The sequence below is a fragment of the Triticum aestivum genome, chromosome 5B (assembly GCF_018294505.1).
Source record: "Triticum aestivum cultivar Chinese Spring chromosome 5B, IWGSC CS RefSeq v2.1, whole genome shotgun sequence".
Classification (NCBI taxonomy): domain Eukaryota; kingdom Viridiplantae; phylum Streptophyta; class Magnoliopsida; order Poales; family Poaceae; genus Triticum; species Triticum aestivum.
Genome location: NC_057807.1, coordinates 648,239,798 through 648,262,682, shown reverse-complemented (window position 1 = coordinate 648,262,682; position 22,885 = coordinate 648,239,798). Strand labels below are relative to the sequence as shown.

At 42.5% G+C, this 22,885-nt stretch overlaps 1 protein-coding gene across 1 annotated transcript in view; it reads right to left on the bottom strand.

Moving 5' to 3' along the window:
* Positions 1-22,682, bottom strand: part of LOC123115173 (UDP-glycosyltransferase 91D2-like) — a 93,737-nt gene extending 71,055 nt beyond the window's left edge. The window contains exon 1 of the mRNA XM_044536412.1: positions 22,503-22,682. Within this exon, the coding sequence (XP_044392347.1) occupies positions 22,503-22,682 (180 nt within the window). The remainder of the gene's footprint in view (positions 1-22,502) is intronic.
* Positions 22,683-22,885: the final 203 nt, after the last annotated feature.

Genomic DNA, 22,885 nt, shown 5'->3' with positions numbered 1-22,885 from the left:
ACAGCACATGTATGACTATCTTGATTCTATCATAAATTTGTCATGGATGTACATGCATGACAAAAAACGCGACCTACTGTGACAAACACGTATCATCATGGAAGTGTATTTTTTTGTAGTGTACGTCGGTGGAGCAACAGGGGGCCCACGAGGTAGGGGGGGCGCACCCAGGGGGGCGCCCTCCACCCTCGTGACCGCCTCTTTTGTTCCTTGGAGCAGGGTCCAAGTCTCCTGGATCACGTTCGGTGAGAAAATCACGTTCCTAAAGGTTTCATTCCGTTTGGACTCCGTTTGATATTCCGTTTCTTTGAAACACTGAAATAGGCAAAAAACAGCAATTCTGGGCCGGGCCTCTGGTTAATAGGTTAGTCCCAAAAATAATATAAAAGTCGAAAATAAAGCCCAATATAGTCCAAAACAGTAGATAAAGTAGCATGGAGCAATCAAAAATTATAGATACGCTGGAGACGTATCATCGAGCAATTGAAAGAAATGCGAATAATTATGAGATTATCTAGGCATAATCATGTATATAGGCATCACGTCCAAAACAAGTAGACCGACTCCTACCTGCATCTACTACTATTACTCAACACATCGAACGATTCCTGCCTGCATCTAGAGTATTAAGTTCACAAAGAACAGAGTAACACATTAAGCAAGATGACATGATGTAGAGGGATAAACTCATGCAATATGATATAAACCCCATCTTGTTATCCTCGATGGCAACAATACAATACGTGTCTTGCAACCCTTTCTGTCACTGGGTAAGAACACCGCAAGATTGAACCCAAAGCTAAGCACTTCTCCCATGGCAAGAAAGATCAATCTAGTAGGCAAAACCAAACTGATAATTTGAAGAGACTTGCAAAGATAACTCAATCATACATAAAAGAATTCAGAGAAGATTCAAATATTATTCATAGATAAACTTGATCATAAACCCACAATTCATCGGATCTCGACAAACACAATGCAAAAAGAGATTACATCGAATAGATCTCCACAAGAGAGGGGGAGAACATTGTATTGAGATCCAAAAAGAGAGAAGAAGCCATCTAGCTAATAACTATGGACCCGTAGGTCTGTGGTAAACTACTCACAACTCATCGGAGGGGCAAGGATGTTGATGTAGAGGCCCTCCATGGTCGATTCCCCCTCCGGCAGAGTGCCGGCGAAGGCTCCAAGATGGGATCTCACGGATACAGAAGGTTACGGCAGTGGAAATTGTGTTTCGTGGTGCTCCTGGATGTTTTCGGGGTACGTAGGTATATATAGGAGGAAGAAGTAGGTCGGTGGCCGCCCGAGGGGCCCACGAGATAGGAGGGCGCGCCCTAAGGGGGGGCGCCCTCCTATCTCGTCGACGCCTCGGCTGCTTCTTGGCTTGCACTCCAAGTCCTCCGGATCACGTTCGTTCCAAAAATCATGCTCCCGAAGGTTTCATTCCGTTTGGACTCCGTTTGATATTCCTTTTCTTCGAAATACTGAAATAGGCAAAAAAACAGCAATACGGGCTGGGCCTCCGGTTAGTAGGTTAGTCCCAAAAATGATATAAACGTGTAAAATAAAGCCCATAAACATCCAAAAGGGGTAATATAATAGCATGGAACAATCAAAAATTATAGATACGTTGGAGACGTATCACTACCCGCCATTCCTACTTCTCATTTGAGGCCACCTATAATCTTTTTTCTAGTAGTGTATGTTGAGTTCATCTTACTCTTATGTGTGACACCTGATAAGTGAGTTGTTCACTTTCACGCAGCTCAGGATTAGTGTGTGGTGACCTGGAACGGATACTCTGGAAGTTAGGATCACAAACTAGGGAGAGGATTTACGACACGCAATTGCGGGGGCACACACTTTGTCGGCAATTGATGTGCGCCAAGATTCACACTTATGTTTGTGTATATAGTCTTTTTATGTTGTATAATGATACGTCTCCAACGTATCTATAATTTTTTATTGTTCCATGCTATTATATTATCTGTCTTGGATGCTTAATGGACTTTAATATGCTATTTTATATTATTTTTAGGACTAACCTATTAACCGAGGCCCAGTGTCAGTTTCTGTTTTTTTGCCTATTTTAGAGTTTTACAGAAAAGGAATACCAAATGGAGTACAAACACAATGAAACCTTCGCGATGATCTTTCTTGGACCGAAAGCAATCCAGAAGACTTGGAGTTAAAGTCAGAGATGCAACAAGGCGTCCACGAGGCAGGAGGGCGCGCCCCCACCCTCATGGGCCCCTCGTAGCTCCACCGACCTAGTTATTTCGCCTATATATACTCTTATACCCTAAAAACATCAGGGGGAGCCACGAAACCACTTTTCCACCGCCGCAACCTTCTGTACCCATGAGATCCCATCTTGGGGCCTTTTTCGGCGATCTGCCAGAGGGAGAATCAATCACGGAGGGCTTCTACATCAACACCATTTCCTCTCGGATGAAGCGTGAGTAGTTTACCAGAGACCTTCGGGTCCATAGTTATTAGCTAGATGGCTTTTTCTCTCTCTTTGATTCTCAATACAAAGTTCTCCTCGATGTTCTTGGAGATCTATTCAATGTAATATTCTTTTGCGGTGTTTTTGCTGAGATCCAATGAATTGTGGATTTATGAACAAGATTATCTATGAATATTATATGGTTCTTCTCTGAATTCTTATATGCATGATTTGATATCTTTGCAAGTCTCTTCGAATTATCGGTTTAGTTTGGCCTACTAGATTGATCTTTCTTGCCATGGGAGAAGTGCTTAGCTTTGGGTTCAATCTTGCGGTGTCCTTTCCCAGTGACAGTAGGGGCAGCAAGGCCCGTATTGTATTGTTGCCGTCAAGGCTAAAAAGATGGGGTTTATATCATATTGCTTGAGTTTATCCCTCTACATCATGTCATCTTGCTTAATGCATTACTCTGTTCTTATGAACTTAATGCTCTAGATGCATGCTGGATAGCGGTCGATGTGTGGAGTAATAGTATTAGATGCAGAATCGTTTCGGTCTACTTGACACGGACAGGATGCCTATGTTCATGATCATTGCCTTAGATGTCATCATAATTATGCGCTTTTCTATCAATTGCTCGACAGTAATTTGTTCACCCACCGTAATACATGCTATCTCGAGAGAAGCCACTAGTAAAACCTATGCCCCCCGGATCTCTTTTCCATTATATTGCATCTCTTTTCCATATTATTGAATCTCGTTTACTATTTTGCAATCTTTACTTTCCAATTATACAACAAAACTACCAAAAATATTTACTTTACTATCTCTAATAGATTTCACTTTTGTGAGTGACCGTGAAGGGATTGACAACCCCTCCATCGCGTTGCTTGCAAGTTCTTGATTGTTTGTGCAGGTATTTGGTGACTTGTGCGTCGTCTCGTACTGGATTGATACCTTGGTTATCAAAACTAAGGGAAATACTTATGCTACTTTGCTGCATGACCCTTTCCTCTTCAAGGGAAAACCAACGCAAGCTCAAGAGGTAGCAAGAAGGCTTTCTGGCGCCGTTGTCGGGGAGATCTATGCCAAGTCAAGCCATACCAAGTACCCATCATAAACTCTTCTCCCTTGCATTACATTATTTGCCATTCGACTCTCGTTTTCCTCTCCCCCACTTCTAGAACAATTTTCGAAAACCTTTGCCTTTTCTTCGCCCCTCTTCCTTTCGTCTCTTTTCACTTGCTTCTAGTGTGCTCGTTTGTTAGTGCAGTTTGTTGCCATCATGTCTGAAAATGGGGAGGTTATCATTGAAAAAGGTTGATGCTTTTGATAATCATCATGAAGAACCTACTATTTTGCACACTAAAAAGTTCTGGATTGGTAGTGGTAACATTATTGGAAAAGGAGTTATTCAAGATTTATTTACTTGTGCCGGTGCTTTGCTCACTATGGGTGGGTCTATTCTTCATAGAACTAGTAGTCTTGCGGATGCTATATCTTTGCTCGTAGTTGAACATAAAAGACAATTTATCCACATGCATCCTTGCATACAAAGGATTTTTCTAGAGTTTTCTAATATTGAGCATTCTTCTATTAAGCGAGCGGCTACCATCTTTCTAGCACATGAGTTTAGATTTATAATGAAAGAGGCCAATGAATTTTTTGTGTATTATAGGGTGGATGCAGGTCGTCCTCCCATAGAAGCGATTCTTTTTAATCAAGAAGACATAATGCGTTTACGATCTTTAGATCATGTTGCTTATAATGAAAATCTTAGAAAGAGGGTCCCTACCGATGTTCTAGTTGATAGGATTTCTGAACTTAATGATAATTTTTCTATTCAAAACAACGGGTTAGGTTTCCTCTTGAACAAAGGCTCATGACTTTTTGCCAAAAGAATGCTTATAATGATGAATTGGTTGTGCAATATGAAGGGCCAAAGGAGGAACCAATTCCTCCCGAGCTTGATCTTGGGGACTATTGTCCCATTAAATTTAGCCCATTTGATTACTTTTGCTTGCCACAAAGAAAACTTGCTGCTGAACATAGGGAGTATGAGATGAGTTTTCATGATTTGCCCTATCATTATTATGGCAATACTTAGATCTATTCTTGTTTTTATGCCTAGCTAGGGGCGTTAAACGATAGCACTTGTTGGGAGGCAACCCAATTTTATTTTTGTTCTTTGCTTTTTGCTCCTGTTTAGTAATAAATAATTCATCTAGATTCTGCTTAAATGTGGTTTTATGTTTTAATTAGTGTTTGTGCCAAGTAGAACCTTTCGGAAGACTTGAGTGAAGTCTTTGCGATCTTGCTATAAAAAACAGAAACTTTTGTGCTCACGAGAATAGCTGTCATTTTTTACAGAAGAGTGACTTTAGGTTGATTCTTTTTGCAGAAGATTAATAGAAACATTCCTCACGTCCACCAATTAATTTCAGAATTTTTGGAGTTACATAAGTATTCGAAAGTTACAAATTGCTACAGACTGTTCTGTTTTTGACAGATTCTGTTTTTCGTGTGTTGTTTGCTTATTTTGATGAATCTATGGGTAGTATCGGGGGGTATGAACCATAGAGAAGCTGGAATACAGTAGGTTTAACACCAATATAAATAAAGAATGAATTCATTACAGTACCTTAAAGTGGTGGCTTATTTTCTTATACTAACGGAGCTCATGAGATTTTCTGTTGAAGTTTTGTGTTGTGAAGTTTTCAAGTTTTGGGTAATGATTTGATGGATTTTGGAATAAGGAGTGGCAAGAGCCTAATCTTGGGGATTACCAAGGCACCCCAAGGTAAAATTCAAGGACAACCAAAAGCCTAAGCTTGGTGATGCCCCGGAAGGCATCCCCTCTTTCGTCTTCATCTATCGGTAACTTTACTTGAGGCTATATTTTTATTCACCACATGATATGTGTTTTGCTTGGAGCGTCTTGTATGATTTGATTCTTTGCTTTTTAGTTTACCACAGTCATCCTTGCTGTACACACCTTTTGGGAGAGACACACATGAATCGAAATTTATTAGAATACTCTATGTGCTTCACTTATATCTTTTGAGCTAGACAATATTGCTCTAGTGTTTCACTTATATCTTTTTAGAGCACGGTGGTGGTTTTATTTTATAGAAATTGTTGATCTCTCATGTTTCACTTATATTATTTTGAGAGTCTTTTAGAACAGCATGGTAATTTTCTTTGGTTATAAAATTAGTCCTAATATGATGGGCATCCAAGATGGGTATAATAAAAACTTTCATATAAAGTGCATTGAATACTATGAGAAGTTTGATTCTTTATGATTGTTTTGAGATATGAAGATAGTGATATTAGAGTCATGCTAGTAGAGTAGTTGTGAATTTGAGAGATACTTGTGTTAAAGTTTGTGATTCCCGTAGCATGCACGTATGGTGAACCGTTATGTGAAGTTGGAGCATGATTTATTTATTGATTGTCTTCCTTATGAGTGGAGGTCAGGATCGCGCGATGGTTAACTCCTACGAACCCTTCCCCTAGGAGCATGCGTGTAGTACTTTGTTTTGATAACTAATAGATTTTTGCAATAAGTATGTGAGTTCTTTATGACTAATGTTGAGTCCATGGATTATACACACTCTCACCCTTCCACCATTGCTAGCCTCTCTAGTACCGTGCAACTTTCGCCGGTACCATACACCCACCATATACCTTCCTCAAAACAGCCACCATACCTACCTATTATGGCATTTCCATATCCATCCCGAGATATATTGCCATGCAACTTTCCACTGTTCCATTTATTATGACACGCTCCATCATTGTCATATTGCTTTGCATGATCATGTAATTGACATCGTATTTGTGGCAAAGCCACCATTCATAATTTTTTCATACATGTCACTCTTGAATCATTGCACATCCCGGTACACCACCGGAGGCATTCACATAGAGTCATATTTTGTTCTAAGTATCGAGTAAGTAAATAAAAGTGTGATGATCTTCATTATTAGAGCATTGTCCCAATGAGGAAAGGATGGTGGAGACTATGATTCCCCCACAAGTCGGGATGAGACTCCGGACTAAAAAAAAAGAGGCCATAAAAAAGAGAAAAGGCCCAAATAAAAAAATAAAAAATGAGAGAAAAAGAGAGAATCCCTTTTCCACACTTGTGCTTCAAAGTAGCACCATGATCGTCATGATAGAGAGTCCCCTATGTTGTCACTTTCATATACTAGTGGAAATTTTTCATTATAGAACTTGGCTTGTATATTCCAATGACGGGCTTCCTCAGAAGTTCCCTAGGTCTTCGTGAGCAAGCAAGTTGGATGCACACCCACTTAGTTTTTTTTAAGCTTTCATACACTTATAGCTCTAGTACATCCGTTGCATGGCAATCCCTACTCACACACATTGATATCTATTAATGAGCATCTCCATAGCCCGTTGATAGGCCTAGTTTATGTGAGACTATCTTCTCCTTTTTGTCTTCTCCACAACCACCATTCCATTCCACCTATATGAAGGAAATATGCCCTAGAGGCAATAATAAAGTTATTATTTATTTCCTTAATTCATGATAAATGTTTATTATTCATGCTAGAATTGTATTAACCAGAAACTTAGTACATGTGTGAATACATAGACAAAACATATAGTCCCTAGTATGCCTCTACTTGACTAGCTCGTTAATCAAAGATGGTTATGTTTCCTAACCATAGACATGTGTTGTCATTTGATAATCGGGATCACATCATTAGGAGAATGATGTGATGGACATGACCCATCCGTTAGCTTAGCATTATGATCGTTACAGTTTCATTGCTACTGCTTTCTTCATGACTTATACAAGTTCCTCTGACTATGAGATTATGCAACTTCCAAATACCGGAGGAACACTTTGTGTGCTACCAAATGTCACAACGTAAAAGGGTGATTATAAAGGTGCTCTACAGGTGTCTCCGAAGGTGTTTGTTGGGTTGGCATAGATCGAGATTAGGATTTGTCACTCCGTGTTTCGGGGAGGTATCTCTAAGCCCTCATGGTAATACTCATCACTATAAGCCTTGCAAGCATTGTAACTAATGAGTTAGTTGCGGGATGAAGTATTACGGAACAAGTAAAGATACTTTCCAGTAACGAGCTTGAACTAGGTATGATAATACCGACGATCGAATCTCAGGCAAGTAACATACTGATGACAAAGGGAACAACGTATGTTGTTATATGGTTTGACCGATAAAGATCTTCATAGAATATGTAGGAACCAATATGAGCATCCATGTTCCGCTATTGGTTATTGACCGGAGACGTGTCTCGGTCATGTCTACATAGTTCTCGAACCCGTAGGGTCCGCACGCTTAACGTTCAATGACGATTGGTATTATGAGTTTATCTGATTTGATGTACCGTAGGTTGTTCAGAGTCCCAGATGTAATCACGGACATGACAAGGAGTCTCGAAATGGTTGAGACATAAAGATTGATATATTAGACAGCTATGTTCGAACACCGAAAGTGTTTCGAAGAAGTTTCAGATAGAACCGAAGTATCGGAGGGTTACCGGAACCCCCTGGGGGATTAATGGGCCTTAGTGGGCCTTTGTGGAGAAGAGAGAGGGTCGGCCAGAGGTGGCACCTCCCTTTCCCAGTCTGAATTGGACAAGGGAAGGGGGGACACCCCCCTCTCCTTCCTTCTCTTCTCTCGTCTTTCCCTTCTTCTCCTTCTTGGACTAGGAAAGGGGGGAAACCTACTCCTAGTGGGAGTAGGAGTCCTCCCCTTTGTCGCGCCCCTTGTGGCCGGACGGCCTCCTCCTCCCCTCCTTTATATATGGGGGAGGGGGCACCCCATAGACACACAAGTTGATCTTTAGCCGTGTGCGGTGCCACCCTCCATAGTTTTCCACCTCGGTCATATCGTCGTAGTGCTTAGCAAAGCCCTGCATCGGTAACTTCATCATCACCGTCACCATGCCGTCGTGCTGACAGAACTCTCCTGCAACCTTAGCTGGATCTAGAGTTCGAGGGACGTCACCGAGCTGAACGTGTGCAGATCGTGGAGGTCCCGTGCGTTCGGTCCTTGATCGGTTGGATCACGAAGACGTTAAACTACATCAACCGTGTTACACAACACTTCCGCTTTCGGTCTACGAGGGAACGTGGACACACTCTCCCCACTCATTGCTATGCTTCTCGTAGATAGATCTTCCGTGATCGTAGGGATTTTTTTGAAATACTATGTTCCCCAACAGTGGCATCTGAGCCAGGTCTATGCGTACATGTTATATGCACGAGTAGAACACAAAGAGTTGTGGGCGATAATAGTCATACTGCTTACCAGCATGTCATACTTTTATTCAGCGATATTGTTGGATGAAGCGGCCTGGACCGACATGACCGCATTCATGAGACTGGTTCTACCGACGTGCTTATGCACATAGGTGGCTGGCGGGTGTCTGTTTCTCCAACTTTAGTTGAATCAAGTGTGGCTACGCCCGGTCCTTGTTGGAGGTTAAAATAGCACACTTGACGAAAAATCGTTGTGGTTTTGATGCATAGGTAAGAATGGTTCTTGCTAGAAGCCCGTAGCAGACACATAAAACATGCAACAACAAAGTAGAGGACGTCTAACTTGTTTTTGCAGGGCTTGTTGTGATGTGATATGGTCAAAGCATGATGTGATATAAATTGTTGTATGAGATGATCATGTTTTGTAACAAAGTTATCAGCAACTCGCAGGAGCCATATGGTTGTTGCCTTATTGTATGCAATGTAATCTCCATGTAATTGTTTTACTTTATCACTAAACGGTAGCGATAGTCGTAGTAACAATAGTTGGCGAGACGACAATGATGCTATGATGGAGATCAAGGTGTCGCGTCGGTGATGATGGAGATCATGACGATGCTTCGGTGATAGAGATCATGAGCACAAGATGATGATGGCCATATCATGTCACATATTTTGTTTGCATGTGATGTTTATCTTTTATGTATCTTATTTTGCTTAGTACGGCGGTAGCATTATAAGATGATCCCTTACTAAATTTCAAGGTATAAGTGTTCTCCCTAAGTATACACCATTGCTACAGTTCGGCGTGCCGAGACACCACGTGATGATCGGGTGTGATAAGCTCTACGTTCACACACAATGGGTGCAAGCCAGTTTTGCACACGCAGAATACTCAGGTTAAACTTGACGAGCCTAGCATATGCAGATATGGCCTCGGAACACTGAGACCGAAAGGTCAAACGTGAATCATATAGCATATATGATCAACATAGTGATGTTCACCATTCAAAACTACTCCATCTCACGTGATGATCGGACATGGTTTAGTTGATTTGGATCACGTGATCACTTAGATGACTAGAGGATGTCTATCTAAGTGGGAGTTCTTAAGTAATATGATTAATTGAACTTTAATTTATCATGAACTTTGTACTTGATAGTATTTTGCATGTCTATGTTTTTGTAGATCAATGGCCTGTGCTACTGTTCCTTTGAATTTTAATGCGTTCCTAGAGAAAGCTAAGTTGAAAGATGATGGCAGCAACTACACGGACTGTGTCCGTAACTTGAGGATTATCCTCATTATTGCACAGAAGAATTACATCCTGGAAGCACCGCTGGGTACCAGGCCTGCTGCAGATGCTACTGATGACGTTAAGAACGTCTGGCAGAGCAAAGCTGATGACTACTCGATAGTTCAGTGTGCCATGCTTTACAGCTTAGAATCGGGACTTCAAAGACGTTTTGAACGTCATGAAGCATAAGAGATGTTCCAAGAGTTGAAGTTAATATTTCAAGAAAATGCCCGAGTTGAGAGATATGAAGTCTCCAACAAGTTCTATAGCTGTAAAATGGAGGAGAATAGTTTTGTCAGTGAACACATACTCAGAATGTCTGGGTATCATAACCACCTCAGTTGGGAGTTGATCTTCCAGTTGATAGTGTCATTGACAGAGTTCTTCAATCAGTGCCACCAAGCTATAAAGGCTTCATGATGAATTATAATATGCAAGGGATGAACAAGACTGTTCCCGAGCTCTTCGTGATTCTAAAGGCTGCGGAGGTAGAAATCAAGAAGGAGCATCAAGTGTTGATGGTCAACAAGACCGCTAGTTTCAAGAAAAAGGGCAAAGGGAAGAAGGGGAACTTCAAGAAGAACAACAAAAAGGTTGCTGCTCAAGAGAAGAAACCCAATCCTGGACCTAAGCCTGAAACTGAGTGCTTCTACTACAAAGGGACTGGTCACTGGAAGCAGAACTACCCCAAGTATTTGGCGGATAAGGCAAAGTGAAAGGTATATTTGATATACATGTTATTGATGTGTACCTTACTAATGCTTGTAGTAGCGCCTGGGTATTTGATACTGGTTCTGTTGCTCATATTTGCAACTCGAAACAAGGGCTATGGATTAAACGAAGATTGGCTAAGGACGAGATGACGATGCACGTGGGAAATGGTTCCAAGGTTGATGTGATCGCCATCGGCATGCTACCTCTACATCTACCATCGGGATTAGTTTTAGACCTAAATAATTGTTATTTGGTGCCAGCGTTTAGCATGAACATTATATCTGGATCTTGTTTGATGTGAGATGGTTATTCATTTAAATCAGAGAATAATGGTTGTTCCATTTATATGAGTAATATCTTTTATGGTCATGCACCCTTGATGAGTGGTCTATTTTTGTTGAATCTCGATAGTGATGATACACATATTCATAATATTGAAGCCAAAAGATGCAAAGTTGATAATGATAGTGTAACTTATTTGTGGCACCGTCGTTTGGGTCATATCGGTGTAAAGTACATGAAGAAACTCCATGCTGATGGACTTTTGGAATCACTTGATTATGAATCACTTGGTGCTTGCGAACCGTGCCTTATGGGCAAGATGACTAAACCTCCGTTCTCCGGAACAATGGAACGAGCTACTGACTTATTGGAAATAATACATACTGATGTATGCGGTCCAATGAGTGTTGAGGCTCGTGGCGGGTATCATTATTTTCTTACCTTCACAGATGATTTGAGCAGATATGGTTATGTCTACTTAATGAAACGTAAGTCTGAAACATTTGAAAAGTTCAAACAATATCAGAGTGAAGTGGAAAATCATCGTAACAAGAAAATAAAGTTTCTATGCTCTGATCATGGAGGAGAATATTTGAGTTACAAGTTTGGTCTTCATTTGAAACAACATGGGATAGTTTCACAACTAATGCCACCTGGAACACCACAATGTAATGGTGTGTCCGAACGTCGTAACCGTACTTTATTGGATATGGTGCAATCTATGATGTCTCTTACTGGTTTCCGCTATCATTTTGGGGTTATGCTTTAGAGATTGCTGCATTCACTTTAAATAGGGCACCATCAAAATCTGTCGAAACGACGCTTTATGAACTATGGTTTGGCAAGAAACCAAAGTTATCATTTCTTAAAGTTTGGGGCTGCGATGCTTATGTGAAAAGCTACAACCTGATAAGCTCGAACCCAAATCGGATATGTGCATCTTCATAGGATACCCGAAGGAAACTGTTGGGTACACCTTCTATCACATATGCGAAGGCAAAATCTTTGTTGCTAAGAATGGATCCTTTCTAGAGAAGGAGTTTCTCTCGAAAGAAGTGAGTGGGAGGAAAGTAGAACTTGATGAGGTAATTGTACCTTCTCCCTTATTGGAAAGTAGTTCATCATAGAAACCAGTTCCCGTGATTCCTACACCAATTAGTGAGGAAGCTAATGATGATGGTCATGAAGCTTCAGATCAAGTTACTACTGAACCTCGTAGGTCGTCTAGAGTAAGATCCGCACCAGAGTGGTACGGTAATCCTGTTCTGGAAGTCATGTTACTAGACCATGATGAACCTACAAACTATGAGGAAGCAATGATGAGCCCAGATTCCGCGAAATGGCTTGAGGCCATGAAATCTGAGATGGGATCCATGTATGAGAACAAAATGTGGACTTTGGTGGAATTGCCTAATGAACGGCAAGCCATAGAAAATAAATGGATCTTTAAGAAGAAGACCGACACAGACGGTAATGTTACTGTTTACAAAGCTCGACTTGTCGCAAAAGGTTTTCGACAAGTTCAAGGAGTTAACTATGATGAGACGTTCTCACCCGTAGCGATGCTTAAGTCTGTCTGAATCATGTTAGCAATTGCTGCATTTTATGATTATAAAATTTGGCAAATGGATGTCAAAACTGCATTCCTGAATGGATTTCTGGAAGAAGAGTTTTATATCATACAACTAGAAGGTTTTGTCAATCCAAAAGGTGTTAACAAAGTGTGCAAGCTCCAGCGATCCATTTATGGACTGGTGCAAGCCTCTTGGAGTTGGAATAAACGCTTTGATAGTGTGATCAAAGCATATGGTTTTATATAGACTTTTGTAGAAGCCTGTATTTACAAGAAAGTGAGTGGGAGCTCTGTAGCATTTCTAATATTATATGTGGATGACATATTGTTGACTGGAAATGATATAGAATTTCTGGATAGCATAAAGTGATACCTGAATAAGAGTTTTTCTATTAAAGACCTCGGAGAAGCTACTTACATATTGGGCATCAAGATCTATAGAGATAGATCAAGACGCTTAATTGGACTTTCACAAAGCACATACCTTGATAAAGTTTTGAAGAAGTTCAAAATGGATCCGTCAAAGAAAGGGTTCTTGCCTGTGTTACAAGGTGTGAAGTTGAGTCAGACTCAATGCCCGAACACTACAGAAGATAGAGAGAAAATGAAAGTCATTCCCTATGCTTCAGCTATAGGTTCTATCATGTATGCAATGTTGTGTACCAGACCTGATGTGTGCCTTGCTATAAGCATAGCAGGGAGGTACCAAAGTAATCCCAGAGTGGAGCACTGGACAGCGGTCAAGAACATCCTAAAATACCTGAAAAAGACTAAGGATATGTTTCTCGTTTATGGAGGTGAAAAAGAACTCGTCATAAATGGTTACATCGATGCAAGCTTTCACACTAATCCGAATGACTCTAAGTCGCAAACCGGATACGTGTTTATATTGAATGGAGGAGCTGTCAGTTGGTGCAGTTCCAAGTAGAGCATCGTGGCGGGATCTACGTGTGAAGCGGAGTACATTGCTGCTTCGGAAGCAGCAAATGAAGGAGTTTGGATGAAGGAGTTCATATCCGACCTAGGTGTTATACCTAGTGCATTGGGTCCAATGAAAATCTTTTGTGACAATAATGGTGCAATTGCCTTGGCAAAGGAATCCAGATTTCACAAAAGAACCAAGCACATCAAGAGACGCTTCAATTCCATCCGTCATCAAGTGTTGAAAGGGGGCATAGAGATTTGCAAGATACATACGGATCTGAATGTTGCAGACCCGTTGACTAAGCCTCTTCCATGAGCAAAACATGATCAGCACCAAAGCTCCATGGGTGTTAGAATCATTACTATGTAATCTACATTATTGACTCTAGTGCAAGTGGGAGACTAAAGGAAATATGCCCTAGAGGCAATAATAAAGTTATTATTTATTTACTTAATTCATGATAAATGTTTATTATCCATGCCAGAATTGTATTAACCGGAAACTTAGTACATGTGTGAATACATAGACAAAACATTTAGTCCCTAATATGCCTCTACTTGATTAGCTCGTTAATCAAAGATGGTTATGTTTCCTAACCATAGACATGTGTTGTCATTTGATAAACGGGATCACATCATTAGGAGAATGATGTGATGGACATGACCCATTCGTTAGCTTAGCATTATGATTGTTACAGTTTCATTGCTACTGCTTTCTTCATGACTTATACAAGTTCCTCAGACTATGAGATTATGCAACTTCCGAATACCGGTGGACCAAACATCACAACGTAAAAGGGTCATTATAAAGGTGCTCTACAGGTGTCTCCGAAGGTGTTTGTTGGGTTGGCATAGATCGAGATTAGGATTTGTCACTCCGTGTTTCGGAGAGGTATCTTTGGTCCCTCATGGTAATACTCATCACTATAAGCCTTGCAAGTATTGTAACTAATGAGTTAGTTGTGGGATGAAGTATTATGGATCAAGTAAAGATACTTTCCGGTAACGAGATTGAACTAGGTATGATAATACCGACGATCGAATCTCGGGCAAGTAACATACTGATGATGAAGGGAACAACGTATGTTGTTATGTGGTTTGACCGATAAAGATCTTCGTAGAATATGTAGGAACCAATATGAGCATCCAGGTTAGGCTATTGGTTATTGAACAGAGACGTGTCTCAGTCATGTCTACATAGTTCTCGAACCCATAGGGTCCGCACACTTAACGTTCGATGACGATTGGTATTATGAGTTTATGTGATTTGATGTACTGAAGGTTGTTCGGAGTCCTGGATGTGATCACGGACATGACGAGGAGTCTCGAAATGGTTGAGACATAAAGATTGATATATTGGACAGCTATTTTCAGACACCGGAAGTGTTCCGGAGAAGTTTCGGATAAAACTGGAGTACCGGATGGTTACTGGAACCCCCGGGGGATTAACGGGCCTTACTGGAGAAGAGAGAGGGCCGGCCAGAGGTGGAGCGCCCCCCCTTGCCCAGTTCAAATTGGACAAGGGAAGGGGGCGCCCCCCTTTGCTTCCTTCTCTTCTCTCCTCTTTCCCTTCTTCTCCTTCTTGGACTAGGAAAGGGGGGAAACCTACTCCTAGTGGGAGTAGGCGTCTTCCCCCTTGGCGCGCCCCTTGTGGCCGGCCGGCCTCCTCCTCCCCTCCTTTATATACGAGGGAGGGGGGCACCCCATAGACACACAAGTTGATCTTTAGCCGTGTGCGGTGCCCCCCTCCACAGTTTTCCACCTCGGTCATATCGTCGTAGTGCTTAGGTGAAGCCCTGCGTCGGTAACTTCATCATCACCGTCACCATGCCGTCGTGCTGACGAAACTCTCCCTCGGCCTCAGCTGGATCTAGAGTTTGAGGGACATCACCGTGCTTAATGTGTGCAGATCGTGGAGGTGTCGTGCGTTCGGTACTTGATCGGTTGGATCACGAAGACATTCGATTACATCAACCACGTTACATAACGAGGGTACATGGACACACTCTCCCCACTCGTTGCTATGCTTCTCCTGGATAGATCTTGCGTGATCGTAGGATTTTTTTTTTGAAATACTGCGTTCCCCAACACTATTGTGCTATATCCATGTCTCACGCTCATGTATTGCGTGAAGATTGAAAAAGTTTGAAAATACTAAAGTATGAAACAATTGCTTGGCTGAAACCGGGGTTGTGCATGATTTAAATATTTTGTGTGATGAAGATACATCATAGCCAAATTATATGATTTTGTAGGGATAGATTTCTTTGGCCATGTTATTTTGAGAAGACATGATTGCTTTGTTAGTATGCTTGAAGTATTATTATTTTTACTTCAATATTAAACTTTTGTCTTGAATATTTTGGATCTGAACATTCATGCCACAATAAATAAAATTACATTGATAAATATGTTAGGTAGCATTCCACATCAAAAATTCTATTTTATCATTTACCTACTCGAGGACGAGCAGGAATTAAGCTTGGGGATGCTTGATACGTCTCCAACGTATATATAATTTTTGATTGTTCCATGCTATTATATTATCTGTTTTGGATGTTTAATGGGCTTTAATATGATCTTTTATATTATATTTGGGACTAACCTATTAACCGAGGGCCCAGTGTCAGTTTCTTTTCTTTTTTGCCTATTTTAGAGTTTTACAGAAAAGGAATACCAAACTGACTCCAAACGGAATGAAACCTTCGTGATGATCTTTCTTGGACCGAAAACAAACTAGAAGACTTGGAATTTAAGTCAGAGAGGCAAAAACGACGTCCACGAGGCAGGAGGGCGCACCCAGGGGGTAGGCACGCCCCACCCTCGTGGGCCCCTCGTAGATCCACCGACCTAGTTCTTTCGTCTATATATACTCTTATACCCTAAAAACATCAGGGGAAGCCACGAAAGCACTTTTCGGCTACCGCAACCTTCTGTACCTATGAGATCCCATCTTGGGACCTTTTTCGGTGATCTGCCGGAGGGGGAATCGATCATGGAGGGCTTCTACATCAACACCATTACCTCTCCGATGAAGCGTGAGTAGTTTGCCACATACCTTCGGGTCCATAGTTATTAGCTAGATGGCTTCTTCTCTCTCTTTGATTCTCAATACAAAGTTCTCCTCGATGTTCTTGGATATCTATTCGATGTAATATTCTTTTGCGGTGTGTTTGCCAAGATCCGGTGAATTGTGGATTTATGAACAAGATTATCTATGAATATTATTTGGTTCTTCTCTGAATTCTTATATGCATGATTTGATATCTTTGCAAGTCTCTTCGAATTATCGGTTTAGTTTGGCCTACTAGATTGATCTTTCTTGCCATGGGAGAAGTGCTTAGCTTTGGGTTCAATCTTGCGGTGTCCTTTCATAGTGATCGTAGGGGCGGCAAGGCACGTATTGTATTGTTGCCATCAAGGATAAAAAGATGAGGTTTATATCATATTGCTTGAGTTTATCCCTCTACATCGTTACTCTATTCTTATGAACTTAATGCTCTAGATGCATGTTGGATAGCGGTCGATGTGTGGAGTAATAGTATTAGATGTAGAATCATTTCGGTCTACTTGACACGGACGTGATGCCTATGTTCATGATCATTGCCTTAGATGTCATCATAATTATGCACTTTTCTATCAATTGCTCGACAGTAATTTGTTCACCCACCGTAATACATGCTATCTCGAGAGAAGCCACTAGTGAAATCTATGGCCCTGGATCTATTTTCCATTATATTGCATCTCTTTTCCATATTATTGAATCTCGTTTACTATTTTGCAATCTTTACTTTCCAATCTATACAACAAAAATACCAAAAATATTTACTTTACTATCTCTATTAGACTTCACTTTTGCGAGTGACCGTGAAGGGATTGGCAACCCCTTTATCGCGTTGGTTGCAAGTTCTTGATTGTTTGTGCAGGTTTTCGGTGACTTGTGCGTCGTCTCCTACCGGATTGATACCCTGGTTCTCAAAACTGAGAGAAATACTTACGCTACTTTGATGCATCACCCTTTCCTCTTCAAGGGAAAACCAACGCAAGCTCAAGAGGTAGCATATAACAGTTCGTATATGTCTTTAATGTTATTTCAAGCTAAGTCTCCAACAAGTTCTATAGCTGCAAGATGGAGGACAACAGTTCTGTCAGTGAACACATACTCAAAATGTTTGGGTATCATAACCACTTGACACAACTAGGAATTGATCTTCCAATTGAGAGTGTTATTGACAGAGTTCTCCAGTCTCTGCCACCAAGTTATAAATGCTTAATATGCAAGGGATGGAGAAAACAATTCCTGAGCTCTTCACAATGCTTAAGGCCACGAAGGTAGAAATCAAGAAGGAACATCAAGTGTTGATGGTTAACAAGACCACCAGTTTCAAGAAAAAGGGCAAAGGAAAGAAAGGGAACTTCAAAAAGAACGGCAAGCAGGCTGTCGCTCCTGTGAAGAAGCCTAAAACTGGACCTAAGCCTGAAACTGAGTGCTTCTGCTGCAAAGGAAATGGTCACTGGAAGCGGATCTGCCGCAAATATTTGGCGGATAAGAAGGACAGCAAAGTGAACAAAGGAATATTTGATATACATGTTATTGATGTGTTCCTTACTAATGCTCGTAGTAGCGCCTGGGTATTTCATACTAGTTCGGTTGCTCATATTTGTAACTTGAAACAGGAGATGCAGAATAAACGAAAATTGGCTAAGGACGAGGTGACGATGCGCGCCGGGAATGTTTCCAAGGTCGATGTGATCACCATCGGCACGCTACCTGTACATCTACCTTCGGGATTAGTAGACCTTAATAATTATTATTTGGTGCCAACGTTGAGCATGGACATTATATCTAGATCTTGTTTATTGCAAGACGGTTATTCATTTAAATCCAAGAATAATGGTTGTTCTATTTATATGAATAATATCTTTTATGGTCATGCACCTTTGATGAAAGGTCTGTTCTTGTTGAACCTCGATCATAGTGATACACATATCCATAATATTCATGCCAAAATATGCAAAGTTGATAATGATAGTGCAACATACTTGTGGCACTGTGATGTCTACTACGCGACTTTATTCTTGTAGACTCGTGTTGGGCCTCCAAGCGCAGAGTTTTGTAGGACAGTAGCAATTTTCCCTCAAGTGGATGTCCTAAGGTTTATCAATCCATGGGATGCGTAGGATGAAGATGGTCTCTCTCAAACAACCCTGCAACCAAATACAAGAAATCTCTTGTGTCCCCAACACACCCAATACAATGGCAAATTGTATAGGTGCACTAGTTCGGCGAAGAGATGGTGATACAAGTGTAATATGGATGATAGAAATATATTTTTATAATCTGAATAAATAAAAACAGCAAGGTAGCAATCAATAAAAGTGAGCACAAACGGTATTGGAATGCTTGAAAACAAGGCCTAGGGTCCATACTTTCACTAGCGCAATTTCTCAACAATGTTAATCTAGTTGGATCATATAACCATCCCTCAACGTGCGATGAAGAATCACTCCAAAGTTCTTATCTAGCAGAGAATATAAGAAGAAATTGTTTGTAGGGTACGAAACCACCTTAAAGTTATTCTTTCCTTTTGATCTATTCAAGAGTTCGTACTAAAATAACACAAAATTATTCTTTCTGTTCGATCTATCCAAGAGTTCGTACTAAAATAACACCATATGATACACACCAACCAACTCTAATGTCACCTACATACTCCAATGTCACCACAAGTATCCATGAGTTAATTGCATGATACGCATCAAACAATTTCAGATTCATAATACTCGATCCAACACAAAAAACCTCAAAGAGTGCCCCAATATTTCTACCGGAGAAACAAGGACGAAAACATGCATCAACCACTACTAGGGAAAACCTTATACACAGAACTTTAGCAGTAGTGTGGGTCAAAAAAGCACACTGGTGCTAAGTAGCAATAGCGCGCATGCGCAAACCGCGCTACAGATAAAGTTCTAGCAGTAGCGCGCCTTGTTCTAAACACGTTACTACTAAAATTCCCACGGCTTAGCCTACAGGCTACACAAAGTAGTAGCGATCTATATCGAATAGCGCTACCGCTACTTTCTTTGTAGCAGCGCGTTTTCTTCTAGACTCGCTACTGCTAAAGGATATAAAATTAAATGGAAAGCAAATAGAAAGGTAATTGAAAATGAAAGAAATAGAATAAGGTGAAAGGAGAAAAATAAAATGTGAAGAAAAATAAATGAAAAAGGGAAAAAAGAGAAAGGAGTAGCAATAGCGTGTATCCCAGAACGCGTTGTAGCTAACATAGCAGTAGAGCGCTTTCTGGAACGCGCTACTGCTACTTCTGACTTAACCACGGGGTTCGTCCTTCCCCATGGCCACTTCCCCCAAATCCAACTCCTCCGCTCTCGCCGCCGCCGTCGCCCGTCGGCCGCTGCGCGCTCTCCCACACCCTCTACGCCACTCCTGATCTCGGATTCAATGCCGCCCCCACCCCCGACCTCAACGCCGCCCCCGCCCCCAACCTCGACGCCACCCTCCGCCGCGCGCCTGAGCCCCGACCCCGACCTCGACGCCGCCTGCCCCTCCTTTGTCGCAGGCACCCGAGGTGACCACGCCTGCTCCTCCCTCTCCCCTACCTCTGCCTAGGGATTCTTCATATTTTAGTTGCATCAAATTAGTTAGGGTTCATGTAAGGGTGGAAACGAATCGGATGTGGATGCGGCTCAAATTAGTTAGGGTTCATGTAAGGGTGGAAACGAATCAAATTTCTAAGATGAATCATAAAACGAGTAAAAAAATTATTTATAGTTCCTAGGTACTAATTAGTTAGTAAGAACTAGGTACTAATTAGGTACTAGTTTTTTTTATTTATAGTAAGTTTATTTTTAGTAAGAACTAGTTGAATTAATAGAACTAGTTAGTAAGAACTTGTTGTTATTTTTTTAGTTAAAGCAATTTTTCCCGCATCGACGTGGACGATGCCTATCCCGCATCCTCGTCGTCGATTCGGCGGAGGACACCTGCGTCACCAGATGGGCCATGTCTGGGACTGGGCTCTGCGGGGTGGTACTGGGAGGCGCTACCTACCGGGGGCGCAGGTTGGTGAGGAGCCAGCCTGTCGTTGACCCGAACCTTCTTTGGTGGCGGTCGCATGGGCCAGTGACGGTCTAGAGGCTCGAGGACCCCGCGGAGGTGGTACGTCAAGGACGCGCATGTGCATCGCTACTTGTTTGCGTTGGAGCACAGGTTCTCCAATACCTGGCAGGTTCTCCGGGGATCTCACTGGAGCTATGATCCTGTGATGGTTCCTTCTCTGTGGGTGTCCACCGCCCGCGCCGATACCCGTTGTGCGCTAGGGTTTTAGTTGTATTAGTGATGTTATATGTATGATACTATTTTGGATGTATTAGTGATAATATTCGACGATGTATGGACGCATGAGATGATTTACTTTTGCTTATTGAATGCATGCGAATTTGAGTCCTATAAGATATTTTGAAATGTATATCTTGTGTTGCTCAAATAGGATATGTGCTTGCCCAAGTGGTCGGTCATGTTTGCACGTTACACCTCCGAGTGGCCTATGTTTTGCCGGAGTGTTGATTCATTTCCGTTCTGGCAAATTTCAAGCGCTCGATATGTCCTATTTTAGCAAAGGTCATGCCGGATTTTTCCGTGAATTTTGGCATGACTTGTGCCAGAATATGTAGGAAATATCGAGTGCCCCGGATTTGTGTGTTGAGTATCCTGGTAGTTGTCTTCGATCGATTTTCAATTAATGTTTCAACTATGAACATAGGAAATGTCTAACGACGAAAAGGATTTCGGTATGGGAAACGTTTGGAGACGGCGCGCCGGCCGAAGCTTCGGTCGGTCACCCGCTCACACGCACTCACGCTTCACGGGGTCCCACAAGAGTTGAGCCAGCCCAACTTATCCTTCTCCCTGTCCACTTACTTTTTGCCAGCGACACATGCGTCTTCCTCGTTCCTGCCGCTGCAATCCCCAGCACGCCGGCGAGGCTGCCGTCCACCCTGTCTACCCCTGCATCGACCCCTACCCCACCGCAGCCCAATCTCGCCAGCGAGGTCGTCGTCCACCCCACGGCCGGGGACTTGTGGCGCTGGAGATGACATGCACGGGGTCAGGGGGTGCTGCATCTGGTATCCACTGGTGCCGGAGACGAATAGCCAAGGGCGTCGTGCCAAGCCGTGCCGACGAGTCTCCATGGATGACCACAGTGAAGGTTGCGATGCCAGCGAGCGGATAACGATGCTGGAACTAGCATTTTGTTTTGCTTCAACAGGCCAAATCCAAAGCTGGAACCACTATTATTTTTTGCTGCAACCAACAAGCGAGTTGGAAACACAACTGATTTTTTGCTACAACTAGCTAATTTTTTTGCTACAACCGGTGGCGCTATTTGCTACAATCTTCGGCGTGTAGTTTTGTGGCCCATGACAACAAACATCTGCAATTGGGAGATGGGGAAAGTTGCAACCCATGCTGTGAAAAGCTACAACCGGCAACAAAAACAGCTACTACTGTCAGAGTAACATGCTGCAACCAACGACGGCGAACTTGTGGCCGGCGATGGCAGATGCAAAAAAGCTTCAACCTGCTTCTATAGACAGCTTCAACCGGCTGAAAGCTTCGACCCCGCAGAAAAGCTGCAACCCCCAGTTGAAGGGCCTCGAACCGTTGTGCAGAAAAGTTGCAACCCCCAAGTCAATGGTGGCGATGGGAAGCAAATTAATGAGGCAACCGACGACAAGAACTTTGCTGGAAACGGCCGAGGTTTTTGCTACAACCGTCGCCAAATTTTGCTACTACCAGCGACGGAATTTGCTACATTTATCACGGCGGAGCTGCGACGTACTATGATGGTGGATTTTTTTGTTGCAACCGTCCTCGGATTTTGCTACTACCGGTGTGGGATTTTGCTACACCCATCCATGGCGGAGACGCGAGCAGCGACGGTGGCGACGGCGAAGAATTGCTGCAACCATTTGTTCGTTTTTACTACGACCGGCGCCGGAGTTGCCATGGCTGATAAGCGCGGGCGGCCGAGGATACGGCGGCGAGCACGGGTTGCCAGCGAGCACAAGGCCGAGGACGAACGCAGGTGGTGCGAGTGGGGACCGGCGACGAGGATGGGGACCTGCGACGAGCGCCGGAGGCGCCATGGCCGAGGCGACAAGCGCCACAGGCGGCCAGGGCGACAAGCACGGGCGGTGCCTTGCGGTGCCAAGGCGGCAAGCGCGGGCTTCGTGAGCACGCATCCATGGCAGCCTTGACTGGCTCGCTCCTCTCTCTGTGTGCTAGAGACGAGGATAAGGTAAGGAAAAAATAAAATAGGGGAGGCAATCTGATGGTCTGGTGCAGTTAC